Raw genomic sequence first — 25648 nt, 5'->3', positions numbered from 1 at the left:
AGAGAGGCTATAGATGACAAAGCAAACAAAATGAGACTCATCTTGGAAGAATGCAGCTCTAGAAAAGAGCAACAAAAATGACTGGGGAACTTGAGGTATTGATTTGTGAGTAAAGACTCAAAGAGCTAAACTCTTAAAATGGGTTAAGGTTGCAAGTTCAGTAAATTTAGTCTCACACACATTACAGGAATGTAGCAATTATTCCAAAACCAAGAGAGTTATACACCCAGGAAATTCAGAATTAAGGTTCAGACATATTAAGATATAGAATGCAAAGTTAGGACATCCAAACAACTTTAACTTTGCCCTGTAACAACATCATGCAATAATCATATAGATAGGATTAAGACGTTCTTTAGAGTTTGTGGCTCCAGATTACATTTAAAATGATTTTTAAATAGATATTAGATTTCCTCCTCCCCCATTTTGTCACTCTTGAAAAATGGCCACTGCTTCCTAATGTTTCCTAAGAGAGTGAAACCAGCATCCATCTTTGTTAAGAGCACCTTATGGCCTCGGTGCCCTTAAAAACAATAGGAGATTGGTGGCGAAATTGAGACAGTTATCCAATTGTGGGCAATCTATAACCTTGGTCCCCCTGAAAACAATGGGGGATGGCAACCATTTTGAAATAAGGCATTTCTCAGTGGAAATCTCTGTAATAGAGCATGATTCGTCCACCCCTGCTGAAGAAGAAACTTTCAGTCATGAATAATAATGAGAAAAAATTACAATTAATTGTAAAAAAGTCTTCAGATGTAGCCTATGCACACAGTTTCATCAAGTTTTGCTCTAAAGGACATCTGAAGCAGCTGTGTAATCGGTACACTAAGATCATTCAGAAAAAAATGGTCTGACATTGGGTGCTACATTTCTTAAAGGAACCATTTTAAAATTATTTTTTTTTTACAAACTAATGAATCAGCTTGCTTTTAAATTATGAGAAAATTCATTCTGTGCTCAAAGAACATGTTCTGTAATTTTGGGGGAGAATATACTGCATTCTTCATACAAAACAAAGTGTTGAAATCCCTGCTTTAAGTACAAAGCTGAACCTCACCTTTAACTATGGAATCATGAGGGGTGCTTGGTATAACATAACTGATCGGCTACCTAATTACTACAATTCATGCATGAGGGAACAGGCTGGGGAAAAGGATTGGTAAAAATACTGAAAGGTGGAAATGGTAACAAAGGGAAAGGCAATATTTAATGTGGCACACAGGGTTATGACTAGAGTATAGGATGAAATATAGAAAGGGAAAATTTAGGTTGAAGATACCAGGAAAACCTTCCCTAACAGTAAGCTCTATTTAAATTGCAGAATAATTTCTCCAAAAGAAATAGCAGAATCCACAGTTCTTGGGACATTTGACAATATATCAAACAAGTCACTTTTAATAAGCATCCCTACGCTGGCAATGATATCCTAATAATTTTTATCACCTTAGTTTCTATGATAACAAGTGGCCATTTATACAAGCACAAGAACAGTAATGAGTGCTAGAGAAAACTTATAGGTTCAATAAGATAAAACAGAGATGATAAATCAGAATATTATATCATTCCTCTGTCCCTTATGGTACTATTTCCCAAGTATCACTACTTTGAGACCTGCTACTCTGCACTTTTCTAAGGTGAAACTGTTTTTTTTATGGTCTTTTTATATCCTTTTGAATTACTTATCTGTCTCAGTTGGTATCCACAACACCTCCCATTTTGGTGTCTTCCGTGACATTCATAAACATGATATTTACCTCCTTTTTCCAAGGCATTAGTGAACATATCATAAATAATCAATGTACAGTCTGCTTTCTTGCTTTTTCCAGTAGTGTAGATCCCCTTGCATAATCTGTCATTTCTCTCCCTTGGTCTGATTTTTTTGTTTTAGTAACACATTTTAAAGGGTTAGGAAGAGATACCCTATTATTCTTGTCACTCTCTTCCAGTGGATATATCCGCATTCTAAGATGTAATCTTTTGAAAAAATTCCAAGATGAGAGTTTGCCTTCGGATAACTAGTTAATATTGTTCATTAAGCCAAAACAAAATCTCCATTTATTAAAGTGAGTCAGACATTAAAATATAAACTTATTGACAATAATAAACTCAAGTGATAGACTGCCACTGAGAAGTACTCTACAATTTCTCACTTTTGTATTGATTGTCCCATTAAGAAGCCCTAATGTCCTAAACAAATGTTAAAAACAAAAGTGAAAAATAAATATTGTGATACAAGCTAAAATACTGTACATGGGCTACTGATCAATGAATACAGTATTCTTTAGTTTTCATATACTATTGCCATAAGAAATTTCAATACTGTTCAAAAATAGATACGACTCTTTTCCTCAAGGTCTCATAAAACCATCATATTTAAAATATCACAATCAACTCAAAGTTTATTTTCTTGCACTTGGGAATCTGTGTATCTTATTCAAACAGGGGTCATTCATCATATTGGAAAAATATGAACATATCAGTATTTCCTATCAGAACATTTTTCTTTATATGCAGTATTTAATACCTTTAGGGAGCTACAGTATGCACTAAAAAGTGTATTTTTGTTTTTTTTTTGTCCTATGATGTTCCTCACTGTAGTATCTGGCACCTCAAAACCCTTAAAAAATGTAGCTTCACAGTATCTCTGTGAGGAAGGGTATTCCTACAGTCTGCAATTTTTATTCCCTTGCAGTAACTCTACAGGGTACAATCCCACCTCTGCACTGGCTGTGCCCTGAGATCAGTAATATCTTGCATTGTCTCTACTCTAGAAAACAAACTTGGGACATTGCTTTTAGGCACTGATGCTGCGAAGTGCTGAACTCTCCTGTGAAGTGTTGTGTGCCCACAACTCCCACTGAAGTCAGAATATCAAGGGTGCTCAACAGCTTGCAGAATTGAATCCTTGGTACAGATTTTTTTTGTTTGGCAAAGCACAGGTGAGAAAGGTTTAATCATTTATAACAAAAGTGCAACCAGGCGAAGAAAGAAATGGGGGGAATGGAGGAAAGGGACAAGTGAAAATGCACAAGGAGACCTGCTGCTGTGTTGAAGGAGAAACAGGAGATAGCAAAATGTGGGATAACGTATCTCCCTCAACCTGTATTGCTAAGAGTTTTATCTTTTGAAGTAACTAGGGCTTGTTTCATCACTGCGTTAATCCTGTTCTATATGTCTCAGATTTCGGAGAACTGGCCCCCATATCTTTAAATAAAGGACCCTTTCTTAGGGGTTTTAGAATACTGAACTAAGATGGAAATCTTCTTCAGAGTGTCATTGTAACATTTTCATAAACAATAACATGCACCTATCAAGGTATAAAACCACTGTGTGTTAGTTATGGTTAGTCTATACATAACATCTTTAACATAAACCACAACAGCAAAGAAACAAAAAGAGTTAAAACATCTAAGAGTACACACCATCTTCTCCTCCACTCAGAGACATATACATCTCCACTAAAACAGTCTACTACAGACAGCATGCACGTCACAATCTTAATTCTGCCCAGCATGAATGCAAGCCTTCCAGCTCAGCCTTCCTCAACAACCCACCGCCACAACAAACATGTCAAATGGTTCCCCCATATTATCCTTTCAACACCATTCTAGAAAATCACATTCACTCATTAGAAAGATAAAAATATAGCTGATCATCAACTCCAGTTTGCTAGCCCATCTCTTTAGTTGACTCAAAAAAATCTTACTGCATTCATCTAGAGTTGGCATACAAGAAACCACACACCCCTCCACACTGGGACCTAAAACAGCAAGTCAAAACTACATGCAAATTTCTAATTTTTATTAGTTTGTAGTGTGTAAGCCAGAGGAGCCTGGGAAAAAAAATCATGTGATTCAAAATCTGAAGTTTCTTAAGGGCATTGTCTAATTGATTAGAGCTTAGAAGCAAATTAGATATTTCTGCAGCTCTTCAAATAAATTGGTTATCTTTACATAGAGATTACATGCTGTAAATTTGGGCAAAGACTAAAGGTTTGTAACTGAGAAAAAAAGAGATGATGCTGGCTGAAGGTGCTAAGAGAAAAATGGCATAATGCCTCCTCCGGTCCCAATCTCTTTCAACATGAACTACACATTTCCTCATGCAGGCTTGGTGCATGCAGTTTCTGTCCTTTTATGCCAGTAAATCACTAGTTGCAGTTCTAAAGACAGCCTTTACTAAGTCTTCTCTCACGTCCACTAAAATTGGCCAGTCAGAATAATTGATTTATTAGTGGACGGATCTGCTGTAAATCAAGCTATAGTTTACAAAGAATATCCCAAACCATACAATTTTGCATTATTCAGGACCATGGCATTTTCTTTCCCTGGACTGAATCAGCAGCAGATTGCAGTGAAGACTGAGGTGCACGAGCAATGCAGTGTGAAAAAGTTTCCACAGCACAGTCGAAATGCCATAGCCAGTGGTTTCAATCTCACGAGAAAGAATTTCTTGGGAGAGAGAGAAAAAAAAAAAAACCCACCAACAAAAATTGATTAAGAGGATATTTAGGGTCAGTCTTAAGTTCATTAAAAGCAACACATTAAAGAGAGTGATACTCTGGCATACTGGGGCAGATCTTAATTCATTATTAATTTGACTTTAGCACATTTGGACCAAATACAGAGAGGAACTGAGCACCTGAATGTCAACAGCTGTTGTAGATAATCAGTACGTCTCAGGATTTGCAGTAGTAGTAGCAGCAGCAGCATCATCTAATGGTTCTTTATCAGAAAGGCTTCAGAATAGTGGGTAATCTTATCTAAAATATGATCTGTCATACCTAGGAATTATGGGACAAGTAAGATGACTAATTTCTGAGACCGAGATGATAGAGGGGTACTTCTTCTGTTCATGCTCTGACATTTGGGATTCAAAATTCAGATGTTGAGTGTTATTTTATTAGCATTCCGCATACAAACACTTTAAGAAACACAATTTCAGGCATATCTGAAATGCTGGTCCAAATTACTTCACTACTATAGACCTGCTAATGGCAACTCCTGGTATATGCTTGATCTGCTTCCCTACAAACAACAATTTTCTTTCTCCTGAACTACTGGTGCTGCAAAACTACCCTACACGGTCATTACTGCACTGGCAATTCCTAAATCTCTTGCGCTGATCTGTATTGCTAGGAATCAAAATATATTTGCTTAAACACAGTTCTTACATGTTTTACTTTCTGCATAAATAGCCACTGGTAGTAAGGCTTTGATGTTGCTGGCAATGTACCTTTATTAATTTTTTTTTTTTTTTTTTTTTGCATTTGTATTATAGCAAAATATACTAAATCTAGCTTCTAGCAGTGAACCAATTCCCTCCTCCCAAATGGTAAAGCATTTGCATAATAGCTCTTTTAAGTGCTTGAAAGTTTTGTGCAATAACCTATTAAAATCATGCTAGTGCTGAAATCTCTTTTTTCTTTTGCAAATTTTATACCAAATACTTTGTCTGTAGGCAAGGATCGAAAACCCCACTTGTCCCCTTTAGAAAGCTAAACACCTTGCAATGGGTTAATCGATGGGAACCATGGACATGATAGTTTACAACGAAACTATCCTCATTAACATGATATGGGAAAAGTAGTTATGGATGTTTTTGTAGTCTCCATTTTTCTTTCCCCTACCATAGCATACTAGTTTTATTCCAACTGGAGTAGCAGAAAGTAAAGATATCCTGCTGTGTATATTGAATTTGACAGCGACAGTTATTGGACTGCTCTGATTTAGAACAGTTTTTTCTTTTGCAGCTCATTAAGGAAACTTGCAGTCATAGCAAGTGCTGTAGTGAATGTTGTAGTAAGTTAATGTAAGCTGCATTCATTTGTATTTAGGTTGAATCTTCAGAGTGGCTAGTATATCATTTAAGCAGCAGCATTTTTTCTTTGTTTTATGTATATTTTCCTTTATTTGCACTACATGTAAAAACAATTAACAAAACAAAACATAAAATAGGGCGCTCAGATACTGTGCGCTCCATAAGAACCTTGTTAGATGTTATGACTGAGAATTTGCCATATTACTCCCATTAATCTTACCAGTAACAGAGGGCCAGATGGCTTATTTAAAAAGTAGAAGAGGGCTTTGAAAAATCTAAACCATAACATTTTATAAAATGCTTCATTCAGTTATTAGAATTGTTGCCAGATTAATTCCCCAAATAAAATTTAATTATTTAACAACTAACAATCCAAATACAAAAGTATCCAAGGGCATATAAAATGGAAACACACAAGCATATAGCTATCAATGGATATACACATCTGATCAGGATACATCTGATTAAATATACATTGTGCAACAAAGAAAACAAACGAACTAATGGAAGGACAAAGAATCAAAGCAAAAAAACCCCCAGAAAACAGGAAACTACATGAAATGTTTGCATAAATAGTATGCAGCTGCTGTGCCTCAACAGAAGGAAAAGAACTCTCCTACCTTTGTTATTGTATACATCTAGATAGTTTGGTGCTGAAAAAATTGTAATTAGTGAAGGGAAGCCTGTTGTTTGGCTTTTCCTGTACATACGATACCTAAAGAAAATGACAGGTTAAATTATTAATATTATTAATCATTTGTACAATGCTCTAAGTGTAAAACGTGTCACAGACCTACGGCAGGCTAATAAAAGCAGCAGGTCATTCCAAGTCGTTTTACAATGTAACGTTACAAGCGGTGACAGAAATAAATCAATCTTTAAAGCTATGCATGAAGGACTTGCTATAGATTTAGAACTTGCCTATACTTGGGATTACTGTGATTTCAAGCAGAGGTAAACTCCAAAAGCGCAAATTGTGACTTTCTGTATTGTTTGTACCGGTGCAGCTATGCTGGTTCCTAATGATTGAAACCTAAGCACACGAAGAGTGGTAGGAAAGAAAATACTAACGAGGAGCACTACACATTCCTGGTGAGGTCTTGGGCCCACTGAAGTCACTGGGAGTTTTGCAATTGACTTCAACGGGACCAGGTTTTCACCCTATGTTTTGATGGTGGCTTCTTCTCATCATAAATTTGCAAAGGGATTAAAAAAATACTCAGAAATAGATTAGGTAAACTTATTCAGATATCTTGGATCATCATGGGACATAGGCATTTTCATAGTAACCTCCCTCACACTGAGTGTTATGCTTCAAACTCAGTATTAATAAAGTATAAAGCACATTCATGACATAATTTTGCAACCGCAAAACAGTATCACCCAGAAATATATTTTCACCTATGGAAAAAAAGCTTAGCTTCAACATGGAATGTCAAATCTAGTCCAATCCATGGACTAACATGCTAATTCCTATACATTTTTATTACCCATCCCTGCTGGGGGGCTATACAGACCAAAGGCACATTGCCTCAGGAAGACAATATTTAATCGATCAGTAACAGAATGGGACACCTGCAGAATTAGGAAGCAAACCAATAAAATGGCATTTTCCCACTAGCAAGGCACAAGTAATACCAAATACAGCACTTTATCGCTCTGATAATTTCTAATTTCAAAAGAAATTTCTCAGAGAACTTGGCAATTGTCCACAAAAGGAAGGAAAAGCAGCACACCAATTCACTGTAATAACTTTTTGGAATTTCAGTTTAGAAGGTTCCTCCCCACACCACTCCCGCACAGCAAAGGATGAAAACAAAATTTTATGTCATGACACTTATTTTTGACAGACTGACGGGCTATTCTTAATTTTATTTAGTTTTTAAGCGAGTATATGGTACCTTGAACATTGAGCACAACATTTTAGAAACACATCCAGTGCAGATATTATCCCTATAATCTTGTTACTTTATTATGACTTTTCAGACAGTTTGTAAGGCCTCTGCTGAATGTGCCTTTCTGTCAGCAAAAATAAACACACTAATTTTATTACATACGGGACAAACACCAACCCTCTTTTAGAAAAATATTAACATGATAAATTTCGATGAAGAAATGATGTTTTGAAGTGAAAATGTTTGTTTTAAACTCATTCACCTTGGCCACCAACAGCAATCACATTAATTTACTGTTGACAAACAATAAATCCTAGGTCATACTGTTGCACAAAAATCTCTGTCCCTTTACCAATCCCTTATACTTGTTACTGTTCTCATTGCATAAAAACCATTTTAGGTAGTTTTGTGTTATACCTGGTTACACCTTCCAACCATAGATAAATTGAACAAAGTATGCTTAATATGTGGCATAATGACACTGTGATGAGGGAGATGCTTCCATACGTATGGAAGACCCTAAAAAATTAGCTGATGGTTCTGGTCTTCTTGAACCACAGTTACCTTCCTCATGGCAACATGGGCACTTCAGAATACTGCTCACATAATTATGGAGATATAATTAATTTCTCCATTGAGTTGCGTTGCATTGCTTTCCCCCGCCCCCCTCAGTTGAGTTGGGATTCAAATCCTTTTGAACTAAAATGCAGCATTTAGTCACCAGCCCAAGTAAGTGGAAGTATAGAGCTACAATGCCCCTTGGGTAGCCTAGGGAAGGGTCGCGTTTCAGGAAGTGACACTCTGAGCAGCCATTGCAGTGTGCTGATAGACTGTGAGTGTTGCATGCTGCTTTATGAGAGCATAGCTCTCTCCCCAATGCATCTTGCCCTCTCCTGCAGGCTAGTGGAAAGGTGGGGGTAGAAGCAGTCGGGACTGCGGGCTCGCCCCCCCCCCCCGCCAGCCACCTTTGGGATGGGATGGGACTGGGCTGAGTAACCGTGTGAGAGAAGGCTTCTCATGCTCTTCTCCCCACCTTCCACACCAGTATCAAGGGTAGCCAAAACATGGCTCTGTGGTACATATTGAAAACAAGTAACTTTTCCTAATCAAAATGACATCACTTCTTCTCAGGGTGCACATTTAATTTTTAAGAAACCCATACTTGTGTCTGAAGGGTCTCTCTCAGCCTGGACTTCCAGGCCATAGAGTATCCCAGTGGCATGGCACAATTCTTTGTCCAGTGTGATGTTTAGGGAACTTTGACAGCATAAGGTAGTTTTTAGTGACAGATGAAGCCTCAGAGGTTTTTTTATTTAGTCATGACTCAGAAGAAATGTATATGAGGCCAACTACGTTTGAACTGTTTTCAAGCAGACCAGAGGAGGAGCTTCAGGGAATTAGCAGCAACAGTGACATTTTTTTTCCAGGACTTTAATTACAGGACATTGCCCCTAAGTCTGCCGATATTTTTGTACACATTTGCCCTTTGCCTTTGCACAAAACCCCAGAAGTAAGACTGATCAGAAAGTGCCAGCACTGCTGCAGATGATTTACATTTGCAAATTTAGCTAAAGAGCTACCAAGGGCTCTACATTTTTTCTTTCTTCTTGCTACAGTGACCACCCTTCAAATAAGGGATGCCTCTTTAAAATAAGGGAAGTCTCATGTTCCACTTCCTGAAATAAGATCAATTGTATCTATCCTTTAAATCCCCGATAGTTGCATAAAAGATCAGGCACTGTAATCCCAGTGTTTGTTTTTCTACTACTATTAAAACATTGAGATTGCGGTCACTTAAAAATAAGTTTCCAACAACATTTTTCACAGTTGTCCTTTGTCTCTTTAATATGCAGTTGATCACCCTCTACTCTTCATTACTACCCGTGAAATACAGCTGTGTTTGAACAAATTACCCTAGGAAAGCGACAATCTTACAAAACCATAATTAAATGGTCATTATGGGAAACAGGTCTGTGATGTGCACATTCAGGTTTTAGTCCTTTGTTAAATTAGCTTCTATTTTAGAAGGCCTATAAGTGCTGAGTATCAACACTAAAGTTACAAAATAAGGGGTTTTTGGAACTTAACCATTTTAATTTGGAAGACTGCTAAAATGGATTATTTTATCTGCTGATCCAGGGAAAACCTTTCCTACAAAAGTGAATGGGTACAAATAATGTTTATTTATGAAGCCAGAAGAAAAAACCACCACTTACCCAGCATCTTGGGCTTCGTGGGCTCGGAGTATAGATAACAAGTTATTGTGCTGGAGGAATTCACATACAGCAGGGTAACTGTTGGAGGAAAAGAAAAGCTCCTGTTATGAATTATCAGAAGCAGTGAATTTATATGACATTCAGAAATACTGTATTTGATCAAGCATGATAAAACATGCATCATTCACGGAATCAACTTCTGCTCTGAACACAGGTTTTTTTCAGTTTCTCATTGGAGACAGCACCAGAAACTGTACTTTGTATGTAATTGGGTGGAGGCAAAGCATAGAAAAGCTGTAGTTCATTACATAACAGCCACCTGTGAGAAATAAAATCATTTCTATTATACCTGAGTTCAAAGTGCCCAGAAGAGGATAAATGTAACACAAGGTTTGAATGCAACAGAGAACAACTTGCTCTCTCAATACAGTATATATTAGTTGCTTAAGAAAAGCATGTACAGTGGTCGTGTACAAAGGGAGAAAGAGAGGCAAAAGGAGAAAGTGAACCTATAGTCAAACTGAAGTTGTTTCTAAGCTCCATCTCATCGATAAACATGATTTCAATCACTTTTCTCCTTGGTGTCTTTAAATGTAAATATGAATTCTAAAAACATATTAATCAAACATATTTCACATGACCTCTCTATAGAGCTGGGTGTTTTCCATTGCACTGGTGAAAAAAGTCATTAAAACAAAATGATATGAGTTTTACTATAAATGATATTTTTCACATTATTCGCTTCACATGGATAATGTTCCCTTAGAAGATGAAAGAGGACTCAGCTCCATATTTCCGTCTCATTTTCAGCCCTCTGAAAAACCAGTTCTAGCAGCTACTTCATTTATAGAGGCACTTAATTTTTATTAAAAAGCACAGACATACTAAAAGTACATAGACTACACATTTACAAGATTTGAAAAGCTAACTTTATTTCTAAGACAAAAATTTAATTCAATCCCTATTACATCTAAATGTAGAAACCTTGGATGCAGTCCTGTATTATGGAGGCTCTGGTCATAACTCCATTGTGAAGGCTGAGGCTATGTCTTCACTAGACTTCTGCCAGATCTTAGTGTGGATGCAGACTATACCAAAAAAGCAGTGTTTTTACCTATAGCTAATTCCACTCCCCCCCCCCAATGAAACAAGCTATTCCTGTAAAGAGCAGATTTTTGCTGGTAGAATTGTGTCTACACAATATCAGTCAGGGATTGCACTTCTTTCTATCCTGACTGACATAGCTATGCCAGCAGACATCTATAGGGTAGACACAGCTCTTCATATGCAGGGATTCAGTCTTTATGATGTATGAAGAATACAATGTATGCTCCCCAAACTGCCAGCATTTAGTATTTGAATTTAAAAGGGAATTTGCAAGGACATCTGTGAATTAGTTTATGAATTAAAATTAATTGTAAATGGTCCCTTTAAATTAAGTATATAGAATAGAGATTTATTATCCTCTATACTCTAACAGTTCCATACAGCCCTAATATATACAGTACACACTAGGAATTCACCATTTCTTGTTAAGTAAATCCTCCTCATTTTCTGGACCCTGGTGACTCTCCACAGCTGTAGTCAAGAGCAGTTTCCCCCAGCTTTAGATAACTGTGATGACACTTTCCCCTATAACTTTCAGGGCAGGAAGCAAGAAACCTCCTCCAATGACACCACAGCCTCAGCATAGAAGAACAGGAGACCCTCTAGAAGCAAACACCCATCAACTACCTCCCTCCTCCCCAAACATAGAATCAGCAAAACAAGATTATTTCCTTGGCCTGGGAAACTTGAGAGTTCAGAACAGGGGTGGAATCAGGACTAAAGAAATTGCAAATCTGACAAAACTTTGGCCATGTCTACCATAGGGCTTATATTGGCACAGCTATGGTGCTGTAACTATAAACCCATAGTGTAGTCACTGCCTACACGATGGAAGGGGTTAATCCGTCATTGTAGGAACACCGTTTTCCTGAGCAATGGCAGCTAGGTCAAAGGAAGTATTTTTCTTTCAAACTAGCTGTGCCTAAGCCAGAGACTATTTCAACACAGCTATAGTGCTCAGAGGTGTGGATTTTTATGTCATCCTAAATTTAAGTGTAGACCAGGTCTTTTACCACCATCTATAAAAACTTAAGGGGACCCTGAAGAGACTCATCATTCAGAGGCAGATAACAAATGCTCTGATTTTCCTCTCAGTCCTCTCATGTATGGCCTGGCAGCCTACTTCCTCTTACACTGACTGATTTCCCATCCAGGTAAGCCAGGGTATCTTGGACTTATTGGTTTGGCATCATGATCTTTTCCCATAGATCTGTCAGGGCAGACAGGCTGGCCATGTATTTGTTTTGCTCTGACACATTGTTGCACATGGGCCCCGCTACAACCCCATCAATCTTTCATCCCAGCAATTATATCTAGATGCTGCTCCTAAATCCACATCTCCTGCTAGAGCTTACAACCTTAACAAGCCATTAGATCACTGCCAGTCCTGCGGGACCTTAAAATGTGATGTCCATGAAGCAATGAGGCACTAAAATGTTAAAATAAACTGGCCTAGAAGAAAAACTGGTAATACTTTCAGTTGAACTAATATCGTAAGTGGGGATTTATTTTTTTTAAAAGATCTACAGTATTATAAACTTACACATAACTATGAATATCATTTTTATTATAAAATGAAGGAAAAACCAATAAACCAACCACCCCCTTAATGCCAAGGGTCAGTCTGACACATAAAGGCTAATCTTTGTAACATACTCTGGGGCAAGACATTTTCCTGTATATTCTAAAAGTCAGAAACAGTGGAAGAGAACAGAGAAGTGGTTCAGGAGATTTGTAAGGAAAGATAAGCCTTAATTCTGCAACGTGAGCCATGTGGGCAGACCCCTGTGCTCTACTAACCTCAGTGAAACTCCTTAAAGGCACAGAAGTCTGTCCTTGCAAAGGCTGTTGCAGGACTGAACACTTTCATTTGTAAGCGATCAGCACACATCCAATGAAGTTCAGTAACGGCTGAAAGCATTGTCTGGTGGCCCAACAGAAACAACTCCAGCCGTCCTTGTGCAGTTTCCAGAACGGAGTGGTCCAATGAAAACCATTTGCACATGTTGGCATCCTCATTGAGCATTTCAGAAGAGAACAATTTACTTTCAATGAGAGATTGTCTCCAAAAATCAGGAGCAAGACAAATTGGCAGGGAAGTGAGGAGAAGCTTGTACCAATCCTGTCTTGTGCTGTACTCATTATGAGGAAAAAGAGAACACGTTGGATTAAAAGGCTGTTAAGCCACAACTTGTTTCAAACACTAATTTGACACTTTCATTTAAAAAAAAAAAAAAAAAGTGTCAGTAACTATTGCTTATACTTTAACTGGATACATTTTAATAATTAAAGGAGCTGGATTAATAAAAGTAGATATTTTTCTACTGTTGCAATTTTAACAAATAAATTATGTTAATTTCCATTTTCTAACTATATTTAACCTATTCTTTCCAAATTTTTATGTTTACTCAAAACTGGCACTCTAGATATCACACTGTGCTGTCAATTTGAAAAATTATAGAAAATACAAATGATCTAAACTGTTAAAAATGACAAGCAAGTAGGTATCTAGGAATTCAAATATACAAAGAAATACATTTAAGTAAATTACTCCTTCTCCAAAGGTGCTGTTAGTGCCACTCCATGAATTTCCTGATGAAATGCTATGGGTAACATTCTCTCTCAGCTCTACATAGTCGTTAAGTATGAATGGAGGAGTGAAGTAAAAGATAAATCAGTGACTAACAACAATTTTGGAGGAAGCGACAGTGTATCTTGCTGCTTACAGTGTATGAAGCACTTTAGCTATCCTATTTTCAATCAATCAATCAATCACAAAAGATCCTAAGACTCTTTAAAATAAAGATATACCTTTTGGTAATTATATTTTTCATGTCTGGACGAAAAACTAGCCATTTCACAAAATTTAATGAGAAGTGAAATTTCAGAGATGCAAATGGCTCGGAATTTTGTGTGACATTTGGTGAAAAATGTCAGTTGCATACAACTGTATTTGTAACAGTTCACAATTTTTAATAAACTGGAAATACTGTGTTAGATCATTACTTTGTATCTATTTTACACTTGCTAACAGTTGCATTCCTGTTGTTTAGGGAAAGATCTTAATATTTGTTTTGCATTTGGAAAATGTAAAATATAAGGGGCCAGATTCTGCCACCCTTACTCACATGGCTTAGTACTTCAATGTGCAAATAGTCTCACACATTTTATTACTATTTCATATGAGTACAGGTGGCAGCATCTAGCTTTATATATGTAAGTATTAATTAATTAAGTACAATGCACTCACTGTATTTCATTTAAAAATAGTTTGGTAATGCTAAAGTAATTCCCAAAATATATGAACATGGTAAAGTCATATGAACATTTTGAATGGCAATTTAAAGCCGAATCCTGCACTGTGATTTACTTGAATAAGGACTAACGTACTGGATCATTAATTCAGTGGTCTTTGTACTTCCATGTTTTATGTCGATTACACTCACTACATCCAACTAGATTAAAAAGAGTACTCAGTAAACAAATTTAAAACCTGTAACCTGGCTGTTACAGTCAAACACACCAGCTCACTCAAGGTATTTAGAAACCTAAAGGTGGAGACAGGCATCTAGGTGCTATTGATTGGGAGTTAGGCTCCTAGGTGCTATTTTCAAAAGTGCTTATCTACATTTTTAGGTGCCTAAATACCTTTAAAATCCAGCCACTATAATTCAGAGGTTTCTGTATGGAACCACAACAGGCCCAGTTCTGTCACCCCCATTTGTGTTTAGTAATAAGTTACTCCATGAACACTCCCCCTCAAATCAGATGCTAACAAAGTTAATGTATTGCAATGGAATCTATACACATGCAGAATACCAACTTTTTGGGAACAAATAATATATAGTTGATATGGGCTTTCCATACCTGCATTGCTGAATGTATTAGAATATATACCACAACATCTCTGATAAATCTGTTTTGGCATGGGGAGAGATTAAGATTCCACCATGAATACTTTTGAGACGAAAAAAAATATTTCTGTATTTCACCTACTTAAATCTGGTGTTCCCTTCTGGCTTTAAATGCTATGACTAATCATGGAAAGAAATTCATTCCAGGTTTCCCTCTAACAAACAATTCTATTGTCATTACATTTCTAACACCACCACGATATCAAACGCATTAGATTGCAAGGAATGTAATATGCTGTAATATAAATTAGACTTTCATTGTCTTTTAATTGTATTAACTTCCATAAAAAATATTTAGAAAACCCAATGAGGTCTGATTACCTAGCGGCTCTCTTGGAATTATAACTCTTCCAGAAAATGTCCAGCAGTCTGAATGATGCAAACTCAGCAGCTGAACAAAGCTGCCACTTGGAAGAACAAACCATATACTTTTCAATAGAAAGCACTTTACATGATTTAAATTCTCTAAAAGTGATTGTCTGAGTCACTTTGCTTTGGACTTTAAGCAAAATGCATCATACCCGATAATTATTTTCCTTTCTAAACTCCTTAATAAAAATATGTTCCAAGACACACTAGTGTGAGAATGGAAGAAAGAGAAAATCAGTGGGTAGTATATGGTAGTGATACTGACTTATAGAAATGTCATTCCATATGTAATATTATAGTAACATGGTTACTGGACTTTGATGAGATAACAGTCTTAATGACAGCATCTCTTTTTCTATTAACAATATTAACAACTATTAACAGTAACAATGTCTATATGACACAATAAGGATACATCCTAGAGTTGTTTTTTTAAAATTTGGGTCAATGAAATAAAATATATTAAAATATATTTTGGGTATCTTATTTTATTAAAGGACATCTAAATTAGATTAAAAAAAGAGGATTTAAACATTTATTCTTGGTGAATTTACTTTAATTCTAGAATCTTCTCTTTCTCCACACTGGATACACAATATTATCCATGCAGATAGGACTGTCTGAAATAATAATACTTTACATTAGTATAAAACCTTTCAACAGAATCGCTTTACAAAAGGTGGGTAACAGTAATTTTAAAAATCTCAATGTCACTTGATGTCAATTAGTAAAATTACAGTTTTGTTAATACATTATTGGGATTAAGGAGAGCCATATTAAGATTACATACATTCTTTCAACATTTTTGTTTCAGTTTTTAGTACATGTATCTATATTCTATGGTTTAATCTGAATTTTGAGTTTATACTGGAAACTGGACTGTGCAATTTTCTCTTTTGCATTCTTCTATGAACTTCTCACACCAAGAACTATACCTGCTTTTCATTTTTATCTTAGAGTCAATTTTAGAAAGTTCAGATGTAGAACCCTCAAACCCTACTGCACTAAGTGAATACTCAAAGGAACTGGTGTGAAAAATTGTGATTTAGATTTTAGGCCCCCGGAGCTCTCCAACACAAATCACACCAACACATTCAGAAAGGAACCTGTTACCAACCTCTCAGCTGACAGATGTCATCATAACCCAGAGATGACTGCTTTGTGCCTTTGTCATGTTGCCATGATTTGCAACAGCAACTACTCATATTGAACCCCAGTGGGTTCCCTACAATTATATAATATTCTGCTTCCACCTGAAATTCTGGTGAAATGTAGATAATGATAGCAATATTTGTGGTCTTTCAAGTACAGCATGCAACAGTACACACAGGATTGCGGAGCGAGTTCCTGAGGCATCAATGCATCAACTGTCAAGTAATTAATAGTGATGCTAAGCAAAACTTTTTAACCAAAATATTTTTCGTGGAAAAAACACAGATACAGCAACACTATGTTTCATGAATTCAAGTTGATTTTGCCAAATTGTTTGAGACAGAGAAGAACGTAAAACAATTCTGAAAAACAGTCAAAGGTTCCATTTGGACATTTTTCAAACTTAACATTTCTATTTTTGATTCAAAACAACATTGTTTTGAAATTTCCTTTTATATTTTAAAATGTTGAAAACATAATATGCTTGCAATCAAAAGAAAAGGCTTTGTTCAACCCAAACCAAAATATTCTTCATCATTTCAATTTGGCAATAATTTCAGAATATTTCATTGTTAGTGTGACCAGAAAATTTTTATTTATTTTAATTGCCAACATACTGAAAAATCTGTTATTTGCCCACCTGTACTCAATAGCTTACATATCCAGTCTATAGTCTTTAATTATGGCATAGTAATTTAGTCTGGAATGTGTTCTTCATTATTATTGGAATAAATATGACCTTTTAATCTTAAAAAAAAAAAAAAAGAGAGAAGCGATTTGCAACACCACACATCTTTGCCTCCTATTGCCTTAACTGTCAAATAAAGAGACATATTAACCACGGCATGAACTGCATAAGAGAACTGTTCATTCCAGCAATCAATGCTTAAAAAGGGCAATTTTAAAGTGGCATTATTTATCATAAAAGTGACCTTTTCACTATGGCTATTATGGACAGCAACCAATAAAAATAAGGGAGACTACTTTACAGAATAAACTTCAAATATTGTTTAGAAAGTAAATTATTTAATTTAACTGTTGGAAAAATAAACAAAATAGATTGAGCACTACTAAAAACTGAACATTAGGCTTCCACAGTAATTCCATTTTCCATAGTATTTCCCAGTTCTTACTAACCCTCAGGGTATGTTTACAGTGGCAAATTCGCTGCTGTCAGATTGATTTATCCAGCTCGATTGAGCGGAAGTGAAGACCCGCTCAATTGATCTGGGAATCAAATTAATAAATCCACCTGCAGAAAAAGAGTAATACTCCGTCGACGGGTATGCATTTCCCTTCACCTCAGCGTAGTGGAGATGGCGCACAGAGCGGACTTTAGGAAGTCGACGTAAGATATGCAAGCGACTCTATGTAGCTTGCGTATCTCCTGCTGTCTGCCACCGAATTTGCTGGTAAGTATAGAACAGCCCTCTGTACCATAGAAGGAAGAACACCACAAAGGCTTAGAAAAGTAACCAACATGAGGTGATGGGAAGGATAGGGTCAAAGAAGCCCATTATAATCACTTTGGCTCCAATCCTTCAATGTCGTTATTAAATATGCTGCTATGAAGTTCAGGGTACTTCTTCACAAAATCTGCTGTGGTTTTGCCAGGGTTTCCCAAAATGAAATGTGTCATGGAGTGCAAATTTTTGAGGAAGAGGCAGCAATGCACTAGATGACATATGACAAAGGAAATTAGCTCACAACTGTGAGCCTCTGGAACACTAGAGTTCTCCTCCCACCTTTGAGAATCACTAGCTTAAAATAATATTTTGCAGTTATATAGCAATTAATGAAGATTATTTATTTATGCTTTACGGCATTCCAATTAAATATTATATGTAAATATAATTATATCCAGTGGTCTAGTGCCAGGGTTCTCAAACTTTTTCATAGTGTAGGCTATGAAAGAGATTGACTCATGGGTCCTCCCCTTCCATTTGTGATTTTAAGGACCTCCTCAGCTTCCATTTACAACCACATCACAGTCCTGTAGCAACTACAGCAGTTGTTCACATAAAAGAGTAATATTAAGGGAAGTACTAATAGTTTTTTATTGTCTTTTAACACAATTTATCAGCTGGAAACAAAGACAAGAACCAGCACAATATGACCAGCCAGCAATCCACATGCAGGTAGTGATCCTGGGATCACAGTTTGAAAACCTTTGGTTTACTGGATTAAGGAAATTCTAGCAGGAAGAAAACCAGTGTTTTAATCCTTGTTCTGGTAGTGACTTATTGCATGACCTAACGCAAGTCACAACTTATCTGAACCTCACATTTCTTTCATCTCTAGTATAAGGATATTTACCATTTACCTACTTCACTGGATTACTTGTGAGGCTTAGATCCCTAAGTGCAAAGTATTAAGGCCACTGTGAAGCAAACATACTAACAGAACTCAGTTGTGCTCAATACCATAATTTCAAAAATTCATCACACCCCTCTTGGTCAATATTTAATCTGATATGGGCTTTTTGAGATGTCTCAGTCTTCACAGTGATGCATGATCAGTCTCCCATGATTTTATACAGAGGAGACAGAGTGAAAAATCACACTGGTGAAAACTTAATCTCCCCTCAGGTCTCCTCAAGGGAAAACACTGATACCTATTTCTAATTACTTTAGAACACAAGGAACTGGTGAATCTGGCAGGATTGTTCATCTTTGGATAAAGACTGACTTCTGAGCTGAACATTACTTGGGACCTACTGCCCAAACAGAACGGTACTTCAGACATGACCTCTCTGCCTTCCACTCCCTTTACAGAAACATTCCTCATGTTTTGTATTTAAAATGGTTTACAAAGAGTGCATTTATAAAAGAGCTTAAATCAAATAGGATTGGTGACTGAAATGCCCTATAAATGCTGACTGGCTGCCACTAAAACCAGTAGTGAGTGAGTGAGTATGTATATTTTGTTTATGAATTTAGACATTAACCCCTGGCAATTGGGGTTTATAACGGAAAATCTGACAGACAGTTGAATACATTCATTATCAATGCAGCTGTTTGTAATTTCTTGCCTATTCTATTTTCTTTATAGTATTTCTTTCATCCTAGTATTAAGTATTGCATTAAAAAAAGGCTGTACTGAAAACTGTAAAAAATAAATAAAACAACTGTGGTGGGTCCCTACTTCCATTTCAATGGCATTCACAGGAGTTTCAAAATGCTGTAACTAATTAATTGAAAATATTATCCTTCCATTAGCTGCATCTGGCTCCTCATCAGTGTCCACAGGGTCATCAACTTACAGAATGGTGAAGCTGCTATATTGTTAAACTGGTTGACTTTCTGTGCTTACAGTGCTTTCCCTCTTGAGAAAGAAGCTTTTCTCCTCGCATAGTATACATTGCTAAGGCCCACTCCTGCACTCCTTGTGAACTCAAAACTCCCACCGAATTCAATGTCCCTTAAAACTACTGGGAAGGTTCATGTTGTGAACTGTTTTAGGACTCATTTCCCCTGCATCTATATGAAGTCAGCACACGGTCCCTTCTGGGGAAATACCCTTTTCTCATTGATGAAGTGTGAGAGTGGACCTAGTAGATTATTGCTCACATCACAGAAGCAAATATCTGAATTAACATTCCTGTTGGCTGTCTCAGGGTATGTTTATTCAGAAGCTGGGACATGTAATCTACAGCTCAAGGAGACACAGCTGCACTATCTTTCATTGAGTTAAAGCACTACAAATAGAAGTGTGGCATAAGCAGCAGGAAGGGTATGTACCTATGGGCTTGAACAGGATCACATTTGGGCATCTAGTCCCTGCCACTACAAGTGTCATCAAAGGAACACTTTTTAATTTTAGCATGCTAGCTTGATCAGAGCTAATACAAGTACGTCTACTTGAGCTGGAAATTAGCCCTTCCAACTCCAGTTTAGACATGCCCTCTTAGTGTCAGGAGAGGGAAACCACCCTCTCATTTCTACACTCATCTTCTCCAGCTCAGGGTTATGGCACACTTGGGGGGCAATATGTGGAAAAAGTCTACAATGTACCTGTTCTGAGGATAAATATAGGATTTCAGTCGCCAGTCACACACAGACTCTCTCTCTCTCCTTTATTGTTTTGATTTTTATTGCTCTCCAAGTTACCCATATCCTGTGTTCATGTTATTTGTTAATAGGATCTTTAGCTAAAAATTGAGGAGTATAAAAGTTTGGCCCCAACAACAGGAAGCATAAAGAGATATTTCCCCCACAAATCCTGCTTTAGATTCTATATCCTTTTGTTTGTCAAGAGGAACCTTGTTTCCTAGAACATATTGTACAGATCACAAAGATTGCATTGGAATTCTTAAATTTCCATGGACTTCTAAAAATCAATTTGTATCAAGTTCAAGAGGAATAAATCTATGCATATTCAGTGCCTACTTAGTGAAGATTTTTTTGGTTTTGTTAAGCATGCTATTGAGCTTTACTCTCTATGGCTATTAAGGTATAATTGACTTTTTTTTGTTTGACTGAAAGAGAAAATTAATTTCCCTTGAGTGTTACCTTTGTTACTTGATTGCACCAATGGAAGATAGAAGGCTCCATAACCTTCTCTCTTAAAAAGTGTCTCATTGGAAATTCAAGAGGCCTAATTTTTCAATTCTGTAACCTTTTTTTCATTCTGCAGGATTAACTGACTGTGCAACAGTTTTCTCAAGTTAAGCAATGATCTCCCAAAGGAATACTGTTAGAATCAGTCTCTCTCTCTCTCTAATGCTCACAAAATGTGAGCTAGAGGGATTTTCCTCCTCTCGGAAATTCAACTTCATGTTAACTGGTAACTTTTCAATAACTCTGAACAATTTTTTCCCTCTTTCTGAAGATACTGCATGATATTACATACAGAAAGTACATTTGAAAGAAGTTAATGTTGCAAAGTTAAGCACTCAAAAGTTAGGAAAGTCAGTGTGTAATTACATAATCAGATATTATTTTCCACAGATCTCCTGTGTCATTCAGTGCACTGGATGGATGGTGCACACCATAGGTAGAAATTTGATTATTTCTTTTTATACTTATTGCTCAGTATGTGGCTCTAGGCCTTATTTACTGAAAGACACCCAAAACCTATAGTGAACACAGAATTATTTTCCTCTTGGTATTTTTCTACGGTGTTCATCACCAAAACATCCAAGTGCTTCACAGACAAATTCATTCATCTTCATAACACACCTGTGAGGTGAAGATGTATTATTATTATTGCTTTACATATGGGGAACTGAAGCATAGCAAAATCAAAAACAACATTGTCAAAAATATCAACTAATTTTGGGACTCCTACTCAACCACTACTAACAATATCTCCAATGGCCAGAGATGGGATGCTAGATGGGGAAGGCTCTGAGTTACTACAGAGAATTCTTTCCCAGCTGTCTCACTGGTGGGTCTTGCCAACATGCTCAGGGTATAACAGATCACCATTTTGGGGGTTGGGAAGATATTTCCCCCAGGTCAGATTGGCAGAGCCTGGTTGTTTTTTTGGTCCTCCTCTGCAGTATGGGTCACTTGATGGTTTGATCTAGAGTAAATGGTAACTGGAAGTGTATATAACTTGAAGTTTTTAAATCAATGCAGGAGGACTTCAGAAACTCAGCCAAAGGTTACGGGCCTTTTATAGGAGTGGGTGAATGAGGTTTTGTAGCCTGTGGTGTGTGCTGGAAGTCAGACTAGATCATGATGGTCCTTCTTCCCTTAAAGCCTATAAAATACCTAGGGACTAGATTTTCAGAGTACTTGGTGTTTTTATAACACTGCATGTGTACAACTGATAGCTCCCACTGATACCACTTGCGATTGTGGCCTAATTTCTAGAAGTGCTGAACACTCAAGTGTTTCAGCTTGGGTTCCCACAAAATGAACACCCCACTGTCAGTGACCACTTGTAAAAAATTTTGTTTAAGTGACTTCCCCATTGCCCAGCATCACCTATTATTCTCTATGGCAGAGGCAGGGATAGAATCCAGTTTTCCATAGTGACATTCAACCACAAGACCAACCCTTCTCTTCCTGCAGTCCCCTGCCTCATTTACTACACACCTTACATTTTCTGAAACAAAAGAGGCAGGGGTCTTTCAGACAACAGCCTCATTCACTACACAACCTTAATTCTTCCCCTACTCATCACCCTCCTTCTATGGAGTAAGACAGGCTCCTATGAAAAAGACAGTGTGGGATCATGTAATTAAAGACTAACCTAATACATGTGCAACTTTAATTCTAGCATTTCCTAACTTCTCAAAGCTGGACTTTCCAACCCTAAAAAATAACCTGGGTTAAAAGACTATTATGAAACCTACATTTTTAAAAATACAATGTGAGAAAACAAATTCTATCACTCTATGCAGGTCACCAATAGAGATGGAAGTTTTAGATCCACAGCACAGAAAAAAGATTTGTTTTGAAAAGCATTTTTGGTAATAAATTTCTGTGCTTGGTAAAAAAAAATTCAGTTTCCTACCAAGGAACTAGAAACTTCCTTAACAAAATTAAAGTTTTCTATTAACTTTTTTGTTTTGATTGAAAAATGGCTTTTCATCAAAAATATATTGATGAAAAAATGTAGACTACCTCTATTATAACCTCTATAAATTGCAATTAAAAAACACCAAAAACGTTTTCCATTGGCTAAATCCCACAATTCTTACTTAGATAAAACTCCTCATCTGACAAGATTTTCCCTCCCTCAGGAAATAACGTAGCATCTGGTGCTATAAATGTCTTAAAATTTCTACTCTCTCCTCCCTCCAGGAATAAAATGGAAAAAGTGGATGAGGGTAACAAGGAGGGTATCTGTGTCGATGTGCAGGGAGTCCTTCTAATAAAATAAAGACTATGAGAAAGGCAGTATCTCCTAGTTAAACATTTAGCATTAGAGTCCTGCTTCCATTTAACGTTCATTTTTTACCCCTTGCTACTGCAGAATGATATATATGATATATTTCAGAAATGCTTTTTATATTCACCCTGGTTTGCAAGTCCAAGATGAAATTCAGTCAGCCAAACATAAAACCCAGCTGGTCAAGAGAAAAGCCAGCAAGCTTTTCAAGCATGGTCTAGCATTCTGACTGCACCTTATGTGTCATGTAGAATCAGAGAAGAGCTCTGACTCACCGGGGAACAGAATACACTAGCGACAGTTAGAAAGGATTTACTCTCCTGGGAACAACATGGCTGTGATTTTCCCTTCTTCAAAACCTGTGTTAGATTAAACGCCTTATATATAATTTATCTTAGTCTAAGGTATATTTTGGATTACTATGGTGATCACCTTTGCAACTCTGACAGGGAAACAAACATGGTTAATGTTGACTAAGAAAATAGTCTTCTCACTAACTGCTTTTTGTTTCATCAATGTTCTGCAATAAACATGCTTAGATACGTGTTTCACATGTCTGCCATCTGGCTTTCCTAACTTCCCTGTGGAGCATTGGAAGGATCAGCTATCCTAAGAGCTGAAGACATACTATGTAGTAGCAGACAGAGATAAGACCAGAATCTAAGCACGATAAATGCTTTGATTTAAAATATTATGATATTTAAGCTGTTTTAATATTCATTTTCATTTAATATTGTTTAAATATAAAACATTTATGTTGGATTTACAAATGTTTCTGTTCATTCAAACACATGTACTATGGGAATGAGCATCTTCTGGCCATGGACTATCCATCTTCTGTTCTATGTTTATGCCTAGCAAATGGGTCCCCAGTCCTAGTTCAAGCCTTTAGATACTTCCAAAATACATAACAGTAGCACCTCCTATGTCAGCCTCTTTCAGACCCCCCAGCATAAGGGGTTTAATCATACATCTTTACTCCCCAGAAATATCCAGCTGCTGGCATCGCTTTTATGAGAACCACTTGCAGCCAGGCATAATTTAGAGCAGATTTCAGCCAGTCCCAGCTGGCTCCAAAACCAGGGGTGTGAAAAGATGGAGTAAAGTTATCTACCTCCCTGCACCTCAGTTATGTGCCAAGCATAATTTAACCAGATAAGAGAACCTGGGTCATAGATACTTAACAGTATTAATTATATCAGGATTTTAATTTGAAGTTTATTCTCCTAATTGCTTTGTGGTTTACACCTTCTGATTACAGGGGGCACACATGGGAAAAGGAGATGACAAAAAAAACAACCAACCAAGATATTTTTTTAAAATGGATTTTTCTGGAAATTACATAAGCTGCCATCATAACAGCACAACCACAGAAGTTACTAATGATCTCCTTAACTCTTCCACCTGTCAGTCATTTTACCCCATTATGTTTACCTTGAAAGACATCTCAGGTAACTTAATAGTGCTATGGTAACAACTTCAGCTAGATAGTTTACATTAAAATACTCAAACTGATTTGCTCAAATCTCTCTGGATTATTTCAGAATTTTTGGACTGCTTTTTAAACTTAAAGTTCCTTGCAGCATTTGAATGAGAAAGAAATTTTTAAATTAAATGACCAGTACAAAAGAGCAGCCAACTACATTCACATTAATGGCCCCTAGGCATTACTGGAGTACAAACATTATACAGTAATAATAATCAAACAATTAGAGGTGGAGTTCAAAAAATACTTTGGGCGGGGGGAGGGGAGGGGAGAAATCCCTGAGCATTTGCTCTTATTCTAAATGACTTCTCTTGTCCCAGGCTCATGCCCTCTTTGTGCGCTCCTCCACAGTCATTAAGTAAAAAAGTCTTACACGCACAAGCACACACGGAAAGTTAATTTTAAGCTTGCACACATATTTACTTATAATAGGAAACACTTGATATATTTTACATGGGATGAGACGCTGCTTATTAAACACAGTAGTGCAACAGAGCTCCCAAAACTCTCTGCCAGAGCTCTGGCACAAAGGCAATTAAACAAGCTGGGCAAGGATTCAATGGCAATTTTCACAGCTAAAACCACATACGCTCACAGTGGCTTTGTATGAATGTGATGAGAGGAAAAAAAAAACCATTTAAATTCTGTCCCATTCAGTAAATGATTCAGTAGTTTACATTTTGTAAGAATGCTGACATGTGCAATGCCAGTGTGGACCAGAACGAAAAATGTTTAAATTGTTCTAAAAATTTCCTAATCCTGTTTATTTGCTGCATCTCTTGGTACCACTTCCTTTGAGATGCAAAATCCAAGTGGCATCTTCAAGACCACCTAAGTATAGGA

The 25648-nt window shown here is 36.8% G+C and overlaps 1 protein-coding gene across 3 annotated transcripts in view; it reads right to left on the bottom strand.

Moving 5' to 3' along the window:
• Window positions 1-25648, bottom strand: part of PPP3CA (protein phosphatase 3 catalytic subunit alpha) — a 282859-nt gene that overhangs the window by 34236 nt on the left and 222975 nt on the right. For all 3 annotated transcript variants that reach the window (XM_067553595.1, XM_067553578.1, XM_067553587.1), the window contains exons 7-8: window positions 9935-10012; window positions 6444-6538 (exon numbers count right to left, since the gene is read on the bottom strand). In XM_067553595.1, coding sequence (XP_067409696.1) covers window positions 6444-6538; window positions 9935-10012 — 173 coding nt within the window. The remainder of the gene's footprint in view (window positions 1-6443; window positions 6539-9934; window positions 10013-25648) is intronic.

Source organism: Emydura macquarii, unplaced genomic scaffold (assembly GCF_026122565.2).
Source record: "Emydura macquarii macquarii isolate MOO-44397 ecotype Brisbane River unplaced genomic scaffold, CSIRO-AGI_Emac_v2 contig_302, whole genome shotgun sequence".
Taxonomy (NCBI): Eukaryota; Metazoa; Chordata; order Testudines; family Chelidae; genus Emydura; species Emydura macquarii.
The sequence above is the reverse complement of the archived record's forward strand: the minus strand, read 5'-3'. Positions and strand labels throughout refer to the sequence as shown.